The sequence below is a fragment of the Caretta caretta genome, chromosome 3 (genome assembly GCF_965140235.1).
Source record: "Caretta caretta isolate rCarCar2 chromosome 3, rCarCar1.hap1, whole genome shotgun sequence".
Classification (NCBI taxonomy): Eukaryota; Metazoa; Chordata; order Testudines; family Cheloniidae; genus Caretta; species Caretta caretta.
The window spans coordinates 146,089,994-146,107,895 of NC_134208.1; the positions used below are offsets into that span (position 1 = coordinate 146,089,994).

Here is a 17,902-nt window from a genome sequence, read left to right on the forward strand (position 1 = left end):
AGCACTTTGCATTCGTCAAACCATGTGAATGTTCCCAAGAGATCTGAAACATTTTCAGAAATAAATGTAGCATCCTCTTGGATGGTAGGAGCTGCAAAAGTTTTTCTAACGTTTTTAGTACTTAAGTAGTACGATGCTTATTCAGTCTGCATAAATTAAATCCCTGTAGGTATGAATTTCTTTCACATTCCAAGAGTTCCTTCTTGTAATAACCGCCACCGGCTGTAAAACACTAAGTGAAATCCTGATTGCTGAAATAGTTCTTATATATGAGTTGACTTTCAGTATTACTAAACTAAACGTGGGATCTTCACAGTAGTGTTTTGCTTTCTAATATTGTTAAGGGATTAGCTAAAACTGTTGAAATTAATCTGTCAGACTATTTAACTTTTCACTGAATATTTTGAGTAACTGGAAACCACAAAGACAGCATTTGAACTCCAATATATTTAAGTACCTTATTAAAAAAATTAATAAATTAAAATATCTTAGTTTTAGCCAGTATTCTGCTATGTCAGGCTTTGCCATATGGGAGGCTCTGAAAGCTGGGAGTTTGTCTTTATATATGCAAAGAAAAGGTCAGAATATTTAATATAAGAAATTAAAGTGTAATACATGTTACTCTGAAACACACAGACCCCATAGCAAACAGGGAGTTTCCGACCCAATTCATGGTGTTGGTTTGTAAACTTTGGATCGGGAAATTTTTCAACGGGACAAAGGGTAGTTAGGCACCTAACTTCCATTGATATTAACTGCTGTTTGTGTCATTGAAAGTTTCTTCCCAATCTTTACTATGGAATTTGAAATTGTAGGCATTCTTTTTTTTACTTACTTTCACCTTCTTGGTCATCTCTCTCTACCTTTTTACCCTAACCTATAGTGTGATTCTTACAACTGTTCACCCTTTCTGCTTCTTTAGATCAAAAACTTGTGGCTTCATCTTAGTGTTTTTTTTAACTAAATGTTTTGAAGACTTGCCCTTTTTTGGGCAAGAGGAGTGTTCACAGCCACAACTACAGATTCTTTATTCTAGCTGAACATCTTGTCCATATGCAAATTGAACGTTTACCCTCTGCAGAAAACTTGTCTCAAAATTGTCCATACTTGGTTATAAGATTTGTCTTATAAATGGCATTGTTAATAAAGAATTCTGTCAAAGTCCGTTCCAAATGCAGTCAGGTGTTTGGTATCCTCCCTGGGCCATGGTTGTTGCGTTCATTGTTTCCAAATACACATTTTCATTGGTGTATTGTGTGTTTCAGTGGAAAGGAGTCTGTTGTTCTCCTGCATTACCACTGTTTGAGTGGAGACCCAGTGGAAAAATCAGTTGACGGAACTTTCTCTTCCTTCCTGATGGCTCCAACCCTAATAAGTTATTAGCTGGGATAGTTCAATTTTAGCATGTGCCCCTGCAGGGATCTTTTCATGTCTAGACTGTCAGAGAGGAGAACCACCACATTCTAGGAATGTCAGTATGCTCTCTTATCTTCTCCTTGTTTCCCAAATGCTTAATTGCTGTGAGTGGAGTCTCAGATTCTTCCCCAGTAGATGGGGAAAGGTGAAGGGGAAGTGTAATGGCACAGTTATTTCTCTGTAGCCATATCTGAGAGTGAAATAATACAGAATAATACATAATCTAGTGAAATTTACAGAACTTCTGTAGCTTCACAACAGATGGTAAATTTGGCCTACTAAAACGCAGTGCTGGGGGGAATAACATGAAAAAATACTGAAACATTAAAGGATTTATAATTTCAATATCCTGTTAGAAAGTTTTTCCTCATTGTAAAGATCCTGTTTTAAAACTCCAAAACAATATTGACAGCTGCTAAGTGGAATGAGAAATGTTGATACCATGTTTTAGTGTTTTCTTTACTGTTTATATTGATTTTTATAATAAAAGTGCATTGAAATACATGACAAACGAAAACACCGAAGTCTGATATGATCAATCATGTTAAAGAAAAAAAACTTGAAAAATTCAGTGTGGTTTTAAGAGAGTCTTATTATATGGTACTCCTTGACCGAATTCCCCAGCTCTTATGTGCATACGCTATAGATTTGAGTTAGAATTATGCATATGAAAGGGGTGTGGAGGAGTCTCCATGTGTCTGCCATTCATTTTTTCAGTATTCCAATTACATATTTTCTAATTGATATGGATGTAATATCTAGATGAGTAGTTAAAGTATCTTCAGTGTGGTTGTTCGAGTAACATCTTTAATTTAAGACTAATTATCTGAATTATTGCTTTTTCTCATCCACCCTTCCTCTCCCATACTCTTCAGTCCTTTATGCTATGAAAGAGGACAGCGAGAAAGTGCCAAGCTTATTAACAGACTACATTTTAAAGGGTGAGTATGCCTGTTAGTATGCATGCATTAGCTGGGATCTTTTATTTTAAGTTAATATGAGGTATATTAAATATATATTTTAAAATGCTGTTCTTGTGGCATTCATGAATTAATAGGTCTGTGTTATCTTCTAATTAAGCTAGGCTTTAATTTTATTTTATGTGCCCAGAAGACCCTAAGCATGTCACACCATAAATAAAACATTGTGACGGTAATTTCTTTTGTGATGGTCTAAAATACATTACAAGATTGCTATAGGACGTCATAGTATCAAAACTAAATAATTTAAGGTCTAGTATACAAAGTAAAATATGAATAGTTCAAAATGTATTTATTAGATAGATTTTTCTGAAACAATGAACTACTTAAATAATCTGGAAATAATGCACATTGCTGATACAGGGCTTGTAGACTTCTATAAATTCGAAATTTTCCTTCTGGTCACTAGTAAATATAAGAACAGCCATACTGGGTCAGACCAATGAGCCATCTACCCAGTATCCTATCTCCTGACAGTGGCCAATGCCAGGTGCTTCAGAGGGAATGAACAGAACAGGTAATCATCAAGTGATCCATCCCCTGTTGCCCATTCCCAGCTTCTGGCAAACAGAAAGGCTAGGGACACTTCAAAGCATGGTTTTGTATCCCTGCCCATTCTGGCTAATCGCCATTGTTTGACCTATCTTCCAGGAACAATGTCCTTGGATATTTTTCTTTATTCTGTCAGTTTCCATTTAAAATTAAAAGGTTTGAATGTACCTACCGGAGATTTTCTAGTGCTATACATTGTCTGATTTTCAGTGTGTCAGGCAATGGGGATCATCTTTGACCTTGAAAAACAGTTCCACAATCTAATAGAGCTTATCATAAGGATTCTAGACATTCCACCTGAAATTGCATTCTTAGTTCATTCCATCACTACTGGTTATTTCATCTTAAATCGTCTCTCTCCCTTAGTTATCACACTCCACTTTATTTTTGAGCTAAACTATACAATGCATGTTTAGTGTAGTTAATCTCTCTCCCTAAATTAATCCCTTTGTTACTTATTTTGGTCTTTTCTCTTAAACTCCCTCCAATTTGTCTGCATCTCTGTGTTATTAAGATGCCCAGAACAGAACGTGGTAGTTCAGGCACAGTCTTGCTTCCCTCTCTCACTTAGGCACGTGCAAACGCTTGTGCTTACTTTTAAGCATGTACATAAGAGTAGTCCCATTTACTTCAATGCTTAAAGTTAAGCATAGGCATAAGTTTTTATAAGATCTAGACCATAGTGTGTAACTAGAATTGTTGTATCCCTGCTCCAGGATGTGATGCCTCTTTGTATGCCGTCCAAAATTGCATTACCATTGTTTGTTGCCAGATCAGACACTGCACATTCATCTCTGACTTGCTGTCCTTGGTTTTTAGAGTTACTGTTTTCCAAGTATCTGTTTTCAAATAATATATCACTTGATTTATTCACTTCATTCCTAGTAGGTTGTATTTTTCTAAACTGATTCTTGTATTTCCTGCTCATAATTTTGATTGCTCTGACCTCACAAGTATTTACAAATCCTCCCAGTTTACAGTTGTCAATAAATTTACTCAATATGCTGACTTTATTTCAATTTAAATAAAAATAAAAGATGGCTATGAAATGTGCAAGGCCCCCAACACATAATTTAATATTACAACAAAGCCCAGCAGTATTAAAATAATCATTATAACAAGAACACTGCCAGCCACCTACAAACACTCTTTCCCCATCTTTTTTGTTCTGTCTTCTCCAAAAATCCAGTCAAACAGATGACTTTTGCAGGGTGTTTAACTGGTTGAATTCAGTCTGTGTTTGATTTCCTGTCTTCTTAAAATAAAGCCAGGCAGGAGCTTTTATCAAATGCATAACATTTTGACTTCACAATCTTTCTAGAATTTCTCTGTCTTGTCTGAATTCTCTAGCTTTGCCTTATCTCATATAGAGTAAATAGCAGAAGCTGCTTTTTTGTCTAGAATTTCTAATTAAGTTTTTTCTCATGTGACAGGTAAAACAATTAGGCTGAAAAAATTCTAGTGATACTATTGGAGTTATTTTTCAACTTAGTAACCCTGCATTGAAAGAAATAAATTACTTAGTAATTGTATTTCTTAGGAGAAGAAAATAATGTATCTATTTTGAAAGAAGTTTGGATGTTTAAAATGTCATAATTTTTAGTAATTAAATACTAATCAGAATGGGCACATTTTACACACACGTTCTGCTAATCTGAGTCATGACTGATCAGTTAACTGCACCCACAGGGCCATCAAAGCGGCTGATGACTCTGATTTTTGGTATCTTCACTCATCCCCTTATATAATCCTGGAAAGTGCATCACAGCCCCAGTTGAAACTCTTCCAATGCTTCAAACCCTAAATGACCATAAACATATAAAAACTGTGTACAAGAGTGGGGAAAATTCCAGATTAGAACATCTTCTGTTAAATTTAAATGGCCTGTTCCCGTACGCAACCACTCTTCCAGTCTGGACTCATAACTGATGGGGAATAGCAAGCGGTCCACTCAGAATGAGTGGAAGGGATCAGGGCAGAACGAAGAAAACAGTTCATTACAGGTGAACAGTGAGGATGAGCTCTCAGTGGTTTTGTTACCAGCCCTGTATTGCATATTTACATGCGGATCAATACTAGAAAACTGTGTCAGACTTCCTCATAAAAATGTGGAATTCATTCTCCTAATCAAATAGAGGAGCTGTTTTCCAAATTGGATCTTAAAAATTGGTATTTACATGGAAGTAGATTCAAAATACAGAGCACTTTTACAGCAGAACAAGGACTGTAGCAATTTAAAGTAATATCTAAATGGTTTGATGAGGATGCTACATGATGTGCCTAACTCAGCCTGTTAGTTATAGCTGGATGACATCCTGAGACATGCTAAAATTGTTTAGATAGGAATTGTTAAGTTTACAAATGATCTGTTTTAAATTCAGCATACCAATTCAAAATTGAATCCAAAGACATTTTAGCTGTTTTTTGTAAAGCACTTTCAGATCTAGAGATAGATATTGTACTATATTATTATGAACTTCTGTGATAATCTCGATAGGCAATAAAAGCAGGCTTCTACCACCATTCAGGGACTGCTCATTGGTAGCTGCCAGTACCATTCAAGTAGAAGCAGCCAATATAAGTAGGCTTCAATGATGCAAACCCCCTCCCCTGCAAAATCTGCTATTGTGCTGGAAATAGAATAAATTTCCTGAGTTAAGGAATAGTTCAAAGCATGCTCACTATTTGGGAGACTTCAGGGAAGCATTTCTACCTCTGTTATTCTTGAAGCATGAACAGTTGGCATTGACAGGGTTTGTAGGCACCTATGTTGATGTCACCTAAACCTCAGTGTAACTTCAGAGTTAGAGACTATTCCTCCTCTGCATCAAGCTTCAATGCCAACAAGCGGTAAGATATTCTGTAGCTGTTCCTGGAGCAATACATTATCTCTCCATTGCTCTGCCACCAAGACCTTTTGATGCATGATGACTCCACAGTTGGTGTCAGTGGTCTCGTGCTCCATTGGGCTTCATTTGAGGACTAAGGGGTATATTTATACCGCAATCAGCGGTGTGATTGCAGCATGTTAGACATACCTGAGCTAGGTTCAGTCTTGCTAGCTTGGTACCAACAGTGAAGCTGCAACAGAATGAGCTAGCCAACTGGAGTACAAGTCTGCCACGGAGCCCAGCTGTGTACTTGGGTGGTTCGTCCATGTAGCTATGGCTTCACTGCTGGTGGTTTTCAAGCTGTCTTGGGTATGTCTGTATGAGCTGCAATCACACCTCCAAGTGCAGTACAGTAACTCCTCGCTTGGTCGTCCCAGTTAACGTTGTTACGTTGCTGATCAGTTAGGGAATATGCTCGTTTAAAGTTGTGCAATGCCCCCTTATAATGTTGTTTGGCAGTCACCTGTTTTGAAGGAAGAGCAGACTGTTGCAGCTAGCTGGTGGGGGCTTGGAACCAGGGTGGACCAGCAGCTCCCCTATCAGCACCCCGCTCCCCTAAGTTCCCTGTGCGGCAGCCATCCAGCAGGCTATCAATTGCCAGTAGTTCAGTTGTCCCTCCCCCCACTGCTATGTGCTGCTCCTGCCCTCTGCCTTGGAGCTGCTCCCAGGAGCCTCCCTCTTCCTGTGTGGGGGGATGGAGTGAAGGAGGGGACTAAGGTCAGGGTGTCCCCTGCCCCCCGCTTACCCCTTCTCCATGTAGAGCAGAGTTGCGACATGACAGGGCTCAGGACTGAGAGAGCTTGCTGGCTGCAGCTGCTGTCTCAACTTCCTGATATACTTAAAAAGGCAGTGTACTTAAAGAGGTAATGCGCATCTCTTTCTCTCTCTCCCACACACAGGGTGTGTGTGTCTGTCTGCCATGCTGTCTCCCTCCCTGCATTCATGCTGTCTTGTAGAGTGTGAGGCTACATTAACAACAATGTGTTAACCCTTGAGGGCTCAGCTGAATGCTCGTTCATCATTTAGCAGTAAGGCATTCACTGGGAAATATCCCACACTCTTCCATCCTCTAACTTCACTACCTCAACCAAGCTTCACAATCATCATTGCTGTGTACAGTATTAAATTGTTTAAAACTTATAGTGTGTGTGTGTGTATGTATATATAATATAGTTTTTTGTTTGGTGAAAAAAATTTTCCTGGAACCTAACCCCCCCCATTTATATTAATTCTTATGGGGAAATTGGATTCGCTTAATATTGTTTTGCTTAAAGTCACATTTTTCAGGAACATAAATACAACATTAAGCAAGGAGTTACTATATAAACATACCCAAAATGTTCTCAGACATTAGTCTATCTGGCATGTAGACGGTTCTTTCAAAGGATTATTAATGGAGGATTAGATCTTTTTAAACAATCTGTTCAGGCAGGCTTTGATGTTGCAGTGCCTTGGAGCCATTTGCTGCTATCATTAACCATTCTTGTATAAGAATTCCAACTTCATCCCTGAATTCAGGGTAAAATGTTTTACCTGCTTTTTTGAAGGTAGTCTCTCTTCATTGGAAATGTTGAGGATTTCTTGATCAAGATCAGAACAACAGTGAGGATTTTGGGGCAGCATGCCACTTTCTAGAAGTATAGATGTGTGTTTAGTGATAACTGACCTGATTTCCTATAATTGGTTCTAGTCTTAGCTATTTTGATAAATACAAGACAGATTACTTGTTGTTAAGGTTGAGTCAAGAAATGAAATACAGAAAAAAATAAGTGTTAATTGCATCATGAAAGTATTGAAGTATGTTAAAATCAAATGACTTTTTTGTTTCGCTAGGGACCTATATTTTCCCTAAAAGAGTGGGCAGGGCTGTTATGGGATAATGGCACATTGTGCAGCTCTGCGTGAAGTCTTGATAATACTGAATCTTGTCAATATAATTAGCTGACTCCTGAATACTGTTTCTCAAGCAGAAAAATAGTTCTCTACTAAAAGTCCTTATTAAGTGGCTATCATCTTCAGTGAACCCTTGTATCCAGGCACAATTTGCACTCTTGATAAAAAGCAGAGAAGGGAATACTTAAAAAATATGAAAGTATTCAGGCCCGCACATCTGGCTGATATGCATATTAAGGGAATTAGATAACATGAGAAAGCTCTGACAGTTATTGTTGAGCAGTTGTTTAGAACTAAGGATTGGAGGAGAAAATAAAATATAACAATTTTAGCAATGCCATTTTCAGTTCCTCATGGTATAATGGAACAAACATGGAGAGAGAGGTGTTCATCTATAGGTAAATGGAATACTGAGCAACAAACAGCATACGTTTTGTAAAGAACAGATCTTGCCAAATGTCATTGCTTTTTTGGTAGAATCAAAAAATTAGTTGAGGTAAACAGAGAGATTCGCTGGATTTCATTAAAGCATTTTTATACGAAGTGTCAAGTTCTCTCAAATATGGTTGAGTACTGACATGTTGATTATCAACTTTGTGGAGGACTAAACACAGGTAATAACTACTGCATTGAGTTGGGATGTGTGGTAGGGTTTTGTTGAACTTACTGTATTGTTTGGTCTTCAATAGCTTCATCACTGGTATGGCTGAGTGTGTAGAACAACATGCTAATGAATTGGGAAAGACAGCTTAGTCTACTGCCTGTGGCACTGCGCAAGGACTTGGGCAATCTGATTTCTGTTGCCAGCTCTGCCGCTGATTTTCTGTGTGACCTAGGGCCAGGTCACTTCTCTTTTCTATGCCTTTGTTTCTCTTTTCCCCCTTTGCCTGTCTTGTCTAAATAAAATGAGGTCTTCAGGGCAGGTACTCTGCTTGTGTATGTGTACAGCACTTAGTACAATAGGACCTGATTTTGGATAGGATCTCTAGGCACTATAATGCTACAAATGATAAATAAGAAAATTGAAGTTGGTACTAAATTAGGTGTTGAGAACTAATAAAGCAGAAAGGCTAAAAACGGTATGAAATAGAGGGAGGAATTAATAAATTGAGCTCTAACTGGTAAAAATGCCAGGTAACGCATCTAAGTGAGTGAGTGGGAAGATCCTCAAAGGTACCAATGCCAAAAGAGACCTAGAACAAATTGGATGTGAATGTGTAATGAAGTAAAATAGCTAAAAAGGCCAGCCAACTTGGGGCCGTTTCCACTGAGGCATCACATTATGCAGGGGGGGAAGGGATGATTTAGTGGATCTCTGTGTTTGGTATCAAAATACTTTGCATTGTGTTTGCCATTCAAAAAAGTCTTTAAAACTGATGTTAAAAATAAACTTACTTTAAAAATATGACTTCAGCTCATCCTCATAGCCAAGACCCTTCATTCCAGTGATCAATTATGTAGTTCTTCTTCGAATCCTCTCTAAAATGTGTACCTCTTCAGAGGCAAGTTACCCAAAACTAGACCCACAGTTCCAGACAGGGTCTTTTCATGGTATTGCACAATGGAATAATTCCCTTGTTTTGTTCATACTATTTTTGATGCAGTCTAAAATCCTTTTGTTCTTCTTTGTCACAATTCACCATTGTTTCCATCTTTATGTAGTTGGTAATGAAAGGGGCTTAGTGATTTATATTTAGTACATTGTAATTCATTATTCAGCAAGATATGGGTCAGTGTATGCTTTTTAGATTGGAAATACTTACTAACGTGAAATTCAGTCAGACATTGTCTAGGCTGCATTCCAGATGTGTTTAAATCTTTCTGAATATGATTGAGAGACAAGGTGGATGAAGTAATTTATTATTTTGGACCATTTTCTATTGGTGAAAGAGATAAGCTTTCAAGCTTACACAGAGCTGCTCTTCAGGTCTGGGACAGATACTCTTAAGTATATCTGCCCTGCAGTAGACACCTGCAGCTGGGCCATGCCAGCTGACTCAGGCTTGTGGGTCTCAAGCTAAGGGGCTGTTTAATTGTGGCGTAGAAGTCCAGGCTTGGACTGGACCCCAGGTTCTAAGATCCTGTGAGATGGGAGGATCCCAGAGCTTGGGCTGCAGCCTGGGCCCACACATCTGCACCATAGTTAAATAGGCCTTTAGCCCTAGCCCTGCAAACCCAAGTCGGCTGGCATGGCCAGGCATGGTTGTCTAATTGCAATGTAGACATACCCAAAGTGTCACAGCTAAATACAAAGTGGAACACATTGTTTAGCATATGTAGTTAACACATATGGTAAGAGAAGTGATGAAGTGGCCAGTTAACACCCCTGCAATCATAAAGCAAAAAAGGTGGTTTTAGTGGGTTACAGATTGTTCTAACAAGCCGTAAATACTATGTCTTTATTAAGTCCATGATTTTCAGTGTGTAGCAAAGTTATGAATATAAGCTCCCAGGCTTGTCATTTGAAGGTGGTGTGCAGGTGTTGTCGTTTGAAGGTGGTGTGCAGGTGTTGTGAATATGTTTGGCACTTGAAAACCATAATAGCCATGTTTCAATCCCAAGCCAGAATGGAGGAAGCAGAAGTCTGAGATGTTAGTGATCTGAAGGAGAGGGATGTGTTTAGTGTCAGGAAAAATCTATATTAATGAATCAAGGCCAAGATTTTAAATTTTTCAGTTAAATAAAAGTATTCCATCAGTTTGAAATTGGAAATTTCAAATAATGAGTTAAAAGTATTTTTGGGTGGTATACTTTCTCCAGTTAATCTCCCAATTTTTGTGGTTTACAAAATTTTTCTTTTAAAAAAAATTTCTTCTCATATTATCATGTGAAAGACCAACAAAAGCAGGGGAAATAATGAAAATAACTATTTAGTTTGTGCATTTTACAGCACTTCGTGCAAACTGCAGAGCAGAGATTAATGTATTTTCTGTAATCTCTGCTAGTGAGTGTTCTTGGGTGTTACCTGCAATAATAGTAGGTACAAAATGTTCAGATAAGTGTGATTAAATTAATCATTTCCTTTAATATTCTCACAGCAGCCTTCACTGTCTACTTACATACACAGTATGCATTACACTACTGTAATCTCATTGCATGATCACATAATGGGATGCTATTCGGTAAATATTACATCATTATACACAAAGGAATAAAACTTATTTGTAATTGGTGAGAATATAGTATGTAGTATTTTTCATTATTGTGTGGCATGATTATATATAGACTTTGTTGAAATACATGAACACAAAGGGCCAAAGATAAATTTGCTGATGGCCATGTGTAAAAAACCTAAATAGATATCTATAGCTTGAATCTTTTGATTTGTTAAATTAAATCTCTAGCCTTAACAATACATTACAGTAGGTTTTTTGCATGCGTTATATATTACCATTATGATAAACTCATCTATGAAAGCCAATTAGGTTTGCTTATTCTTGACACACAGACTTTTATAAATATAGATAATACTTTCCTATTTGAAAAACTACTTTATTAAGTCCATATGGATGCTTAACCAGAGTAAGCTCCTTTTTAAAATGTTCCATTCTTACAGTAACACAAACTGACTGGCTTAAAACTTGTAACTAATCTGAGTATTCTTGCCTCGTTGCCCATAAATGAAAAAATAGTGGTTATGACTTAAGGTAGTTCAAGAAAAATATTGCTACACATACCACCAAGTAAAATGGAAGAAAATGTGTGTATTTGTCTTTCTGGCAATTTAAATAGTTTTTAATTATTCTTCTGACCCCCGACTATTTAGATTGTGGAAGTGGTATGATTTCCCATCTTTGAACTTGTTTATTTTATCCCACACCTGATCTTCTAAGTTACCAATAAGGACTGAAACTGATTTTTTGTTTTATATTAAAAGGCAAAAATGTAACTGTCTGTTTTTATTTTTAAATTTTGAAAGTGTTTCTGATCATGAGAATTTATTTTCTTGTCTTTATTATTTAAAGTTTTTGTGTTTCTTTGTTACACCTGACTTCTTTATTTGCTTTTGTATTGTGCTAGCATTGGTTTGAAAGCTGGATTGCTCTGAGGTTTGTCTCTTAGATGTGAAACAGGAATGAGAAACATGTGAAGGACATGTCTTCCCACTTTACATGATTCACAGGGTACACACATCAAGCTTAGAATTGTCATCTGAAATTTTCAGTACATATTTTAATATTTCACTGCATGGTAGCACTTCCACTTTTTCTTGAATGTTCCATGAAATTATAGTTAATTCCTCAGGATAGACAAGCTTGTAAAATGTAAAGTGTAAAAACACCATTGTTAAGACATGATCTTTAGTTAACTCATTTCTGTGTAATATTAGTTAGTGATAGCATTTTTTTGTCATAAAGTTTTCTTTTGGGAAGAGGGTTGCAGTTTAATCAACTGTTTCAATTCTGGATTTTATTCACTGCTTTTAGAATATAGAACTAAGCATTCTTCATGTTTGTTTACTGTACCCTGCAATCTGTTTATGCACACTGTGTTTAATGAGGTTTATGCCTGTATATTTGTGGTTCTTTTGCAGTTCTGTGTCCGACATGAAAAGTGCTGCTTTACTTCAGAAGAAACCATGCTCCTTCCTGTGACAAGAAGCTTTCAAGAGATAGTTCATAGTATTTTCTTTTCATTTGGCACTGTATCTAAACCTGTATGTATTTACTTTCCATGTCTGTTTGGATTTTTGGATCATACAGTAGGCCTTTTAGGCATGATAGAACGTATGCACTTTTCATTTGATGGTGCAATGTGCTTGAGCGTAGAACAAACATTATACAGTTTTACTCACAAGCTTTGGTTTGGCTTTTTAAAATCTATTTTACATTGTGTAACATGTAGTAATCCCTCCCACATATTTCACTGTTGGGGAAAGAAAACTAAACTTTAAATACTGTAAATAAAATAAGCCTATAATTTTAACTAATCTGCAGTAAAAAAAAAAAAAAAAACCCTCTGTTCTTATCTCAAACATGCAAAAGGGATCATAGCCAAGCCTGCCCTGAAGAATTCCATTGAAGTTCTTCAGTGGACGCTCCAAAACAGTGATAGTGGAAACTGGCACTGAACACTTTTTTTTTTTAAAAGCAGTAACTTAGATTAAAACTATAATACTGTATTGTTCAGACATTGAACAAATGTTCTGATGCTCTTCAGGAAGAAGAATCCGTGTGTCTGCTCCCTTTACTTGCTACCTGATTTACATAAACATGAAAATATTAGAAAATTCTTCAGTTCATCACTCTGATTTTTTCTGTTGGTTCAGTTTTTAATAATTAATGTCTATTGAGACCTGATATGTTCCCTCATTACTTCTATCATTTTAATACTCATGTTAAATATTTGGTCTTAGGATAATATTTTATAGGCTGCAGTATGTAAACAAATATTTTAAGATGCTGAGTATCCTTTAAATTATGTGTTGTGTTTGAGAAATGGTCATTCTTGTTTCCAAGAATGTTATATTGAAACTTTCATTGTCCTGTACTTATAAAAGGCATCCTACAGATCTGGCTCTTGTAACTCCCTGTCTGTCATGATATTATACCTGTACCTAGATGTCGTTGATGGGAACATATTTTATAAATCACATTAAATATCTTTGCTAGTCTTAGAGTAAGTCCAGTGGTGTGAAAAGAGAAGTAAATGCCAATAGAAAGAAAGAAAGAGACTGTTTTTAGGTTTGATTCCTTATTTATTATATATTTATTCTTACAGAAGCCCCCAGAGCCAGCCACTATACCAATACATAGGAAGATACAATCCTGAAGAGCTTATAATCAAACACTTTTCTCAAGAATTTTTCTGTTCCTTTATCTTAAAATCTTAGTGATGAAGAATCTGTTCGAGAATAATTTCTACAATGTAATAATTTTAAGAATCTGCTTATTAGCAGATACTATGAGTTCTTCCACTTGATTAGCAGAGCACATTAATTATGAACATGGCACTCTGTCACTCAGTAATGCACTTTTCCTCTAGATTCAGTTACAGTATTATAATTGAACTTCAGTATTATGTGTCCATTGTGCCTGTCTTTTTTTTTTTTTCCAGAATATTCAGAACTCAGAATTTATAGCCATTACACCACTTGGTCAGCAGTGAACAACCTGCTTGTGCAGGATAATGGCTAAGTATTATTATTAGTTCCTCTATAAAGAAAAACATTGTTTCCTCTGCTGATATGTTGTGAATTCAACATGGCATTCCTTGTGTTTTTTTGCTGAATGTGTTATTTTTCTGTAGAATTTTTTTAACCTATTGTCTTCTAGTTTTCAACTAAGAAATAATCCTATTCCATTATTTCAGTTTAGAAACTGAGAAACAACAGATCAGTGGCTTCAAACCTGGTGAGAACCATTATTTATCTTCAAGCCAGCTCTATTCAAAGGTGCTTCCTGGTGCTATCTAGTCCTAAAATGAATGCCTGACAATAAGGTTCAGTCTTGCAGGGTATTGAGCATTCTGGCCTTGATCTCGCAAAGAACTTAAGACAGTGATTTCTGTGGGACTACTTAAGTCCTTAAAGTCACACAGGCTTAAGTGGATCAGGGCCAGAGTGCTCAGCATCTTGCAGTAATAGAACCCATTAGTGCTTGGCATTCCTCTGTGCATTCAGTGAGACCAACTCCAGAACAGTGCTGCTTTTTCAAGGAAGAAGTTGTCAAAAACAGTAGAATTGAATGGTGGCCGTACTGGGAGCTATAATTTTTGGTAGAGCTGAATTATCACATACAGTTCAGACTTGAGTTCCACATTGCCTCATCAGTCTCAAAGGCATGAAGTCCAATGCATTGGAGTCAAGGTGCCAGGTAGATCTTTCAGTATGCTCCCTGCATGTCATTCGTCAACATTCAGATGCAGGCAAAATTTCCCTCAAAGCAAATGTGTAGATTTGTATGTAATGTAGGGATGTTCAAATCTATGTACAATTATTATTATTTCCATACTTTTTAAAATAGTTTGTTTTGGGGGAGGCTTATGGAATTTTCCACTGTAGCCATCACTTTGCCATTTGTGATGCCAAGTGATTGCAGAGTATCCTATTTCTAACATTTCTTTGGGACACTTAAGCTAAATTACATTGTAGGCTTTTTTAACTAATATTTTGGTAGGCTTTTTTAACTAATATTTTGGTATTTTTGTATTGTTTTCTTTATTTATTGAGCAACTGAAAGTTTAGTGAAGTTATTTGTCTGAGAATTGAGGTGATTGTTTAATATAGTAATGATTCTGGGGATTGCAACTACTGGGCTTGTTTTCCTGAATACAATATTGGGAGCCACTACAGAGATCTGTGTGTCTGATCCTGAACCACTGAAGTCAGTGGTTGCAGGATCAAGCCCTATAAAGGGGAGAAGCGAAGAGGACTTTTAGCTGGAAAGGCAGGGACAGAGGTGTCTCCTGATTTACTGCCTTTCTCCTTGAATGAGAAAGGGAGATGCAGAGAACCACAATACTCTACCCATCTCCTTTACCAGAAACGGGGAAAGGTTTCCCCATGACTTGACCATTCCCTGGCCCTCTGCTGAGTTAGGAATGGGGGGAGAAATGTCCCCATGAGCTTTTTTCCCTCTTTAAATAGGTAGAAGAAACAAATGCTCTCAAGTTACCGTGTGTACCCCTACTCCTGGGCTAGGAAAGGGAGGTAAGAGATGATAGATGGAGAGGATTAGCTAAGAAGAATGTGTTAGGGAGAGTGGAGGCAGAACAGGAAATGCAGGGTGCTAGGAAACATGGGAGAAGAGGAGAAAAGAAATGAAACATGGGTAGTGGAAAAATCAAAAAAGCATTGGGGGAAAAAAATAGAATTGAAATAAGTCTTAGCATTTAACACTGTAGGAAAACAGACATTGCCAAAAAAGTGCAAAGGATATACCAAAATATACTATGTAGTCTGAACTTCCTAAAAATTTCCTTAGCTGTGGATAAGTTCCTGACAAAAATTGTCTGCCCTACCGGACTGAATTGAATTTTTTTAAGTATTCTGTATGCAGTGTTGTTGTAGCCATGTTTGTCCCTGTGTAAGTATTCTCTGTAAACCTCGCCTATAAAAGCCTGGCACTGAGCAACAAAAGCTGAAAAGAGTTAATGTGCACCCAAACCAGCAAATAAATTTGCAGTCTGCAAGTAACTTTTTTCTGCAACTTTTACGCACTTAAGGTTCTCTGTGCGGTTGGGCCTTGAAGCAATATTATGTCTTGTGCTTTTTCGAAGAGCCAGAATTCCCTAGCTCCTGGATATTTTGAGAGCACTGAGAGAGTGACGTCGGAGAGCAGTTGCTGACAATTTCAGTGTACTAGCAAGGATTCCCTGAACTCATAAGGATAGGCCCCTACTAAGCATGTTTAATTTGGGGCAAGTCTGGGAGCAAGACATCTTTAAAAACTAAATGGTATTAAATCACCAAAAATCAGTGTTCACCAAAGAAAGCTGATATACAGTTGTCCTCTCCCCATTTCATGGAATTAGATGGTTCATTTTATAGATTTACCCATTGACTGGCTGGAATAAGAGGGCAAACTAGTTGAGATTCAGGCCACGTAGGAAGCATGCTCATTGACTGGGGCAAACGACCAGAAAAACATCAACAATAATATCAGCTCTCTTCTACTGGAGAGAGTCTTGGTCTCATTGGATCCTCAACTGTTTCTAGTAGTGTTTCAAGAATGTTTTGTATCATCAATGCTAGGTCAGGAAGTTGTGACCTTTTCTTTGGGATGTCACCACCGTAATTCATGCCTTTGTCACCTCCAGATCATATTACCTCAACATCCTATATGCCTTAATGCCACCCGGAAATTACAGCTAGTGCAGAATGTGGCAGCTTGTGTGCTTGGCAACAGTGCAGAGCACTTCACACCTGTGTTGATCATCAATCTACACTAGCTTCCTATTAATTTCCAGATTAATTTAAGATGTTATTTTTAATTTATAAAGCCCTAAAATGGTGTAGGTCATAGGTAGCTCTGGGACTGCCTCTCCAACTATGACTCCAACTATGACAGCTACAATCCACTGAAGCACTTTAACCTAACATCCCTCTAAGTCTGTCAGGAAGGGACTGAAAGCTTCCTTGGTTTGTTTGGGTTGGTTTGTTAAAACATAAAGCACCAGTTTCTGATCTCTCCAGTTTTACTGCAGTGAAATTAGTCCCTTTTTAATTGTTGTGAGATTATAATCAAGCTCATGGTTTGATAATACACAGACGTCTGTAATCTAGTGATACAACCAGTTTTCCCAGATGCTGCAATATCCCTAGATGTCTAAAGGCAATTGCCCAGCTCACTTGGAACTGCAGAATATATGTCTAGCAATTGCATGGTTTCAATTAAGACAGAAAATGTCCTGTCATCTAATGTGCTGCTAAAATTTCAGTTAATTTTGTATCTTCAGACAAATTCCTTCTATCTAGGGGTACCCTGAGGAATGTCCTCTCATTCTTTTTATTACTGCTATTATCCAACATATAGAACTTTGTACTAAATGTTTTACGTGCAAACAATGCTGTGCTTGACTTAGAGTACCACTATTCAGTGGAAAAACAGTTTTTAGGGACACTCTAAAATACCTGAATAAATAACAGACAGCGAAATCCATTGTTTCTAATTCTCTTTTTTTAATCTTCTCAGTAGGTAAAAAATCTTGGTATCCATTATTATACAACAATTTGAAGATACCATGATATGCACTAGGAAAACAATAATGGCATTAAAAGAAGATTCTTTAATTTTGTCTTTAAACCTACCGTGGAAAGTGCAGATGATTAGCCATAATTAAAATAATTGACGAGTAAACATCTGAAATCCTTTGTGTTTTCTGGTCAATATCTTGTAATGGGTTCTCAGTTTGGGACTTTCATTTCAGAAACTTAACAGAAAATGTTGTTTACAAAGTGGAGAGAGGAGGAGTGGGGAGAACATAATAACTTGCCTCAAAAACTTCCTAGGAATATTTTGAGTTTGTCAAAATTTGGAAGCTCCTTATATACTGTGTTTAAAGTCTTTGTTAGAGCCAACCTCCAAATATGAAGCACTCAGATAACATTGTGCTGTGGACAATATAAGAACCAAACGGAAAAGAATGAGTAACTGGGTGTAAAGAATCAGCCCTTTGACAAATTAGCCGCATGTAAAGTGACCTTTGGCTCCTTTTCTGATTCCTGCT

The 17,902-nt window shown here is 37.1% G+C and overlaps 1 protein-coding gene across 2 annotated transcripts in view; it reads left to right on the forward strand.

Annotated features, from left to right (window-relative positions):
- FEZ2 (fasciculation and elongation protein zeta 2) overlaps window positions 1–17,330 on the forward strand; it is a 57,449-nt gene extending 40,119 nt beyond the window's left edge. For both annotated transcript variants that reach the window (XM_048843699.2, XM_048843700.2), the window contains 2 exons: window positions 2,292–2,357; window positions 12,267–17,330. In XM_048843699.2, the coding sequence (XP_048699656.1) occupies window positions 2,292–2,357; window positions 12,267–12,283 (83 nt within the window). In that variant the 3' untranslated portion in view covers window positions 12,284–17,330. The remainder of the gene's footprint in view (window positions 1–2,291; window positions 2,358–12,266) is intronic.
- Window positions 17,331–17,902: the final 572 nt, after the last annotated feature.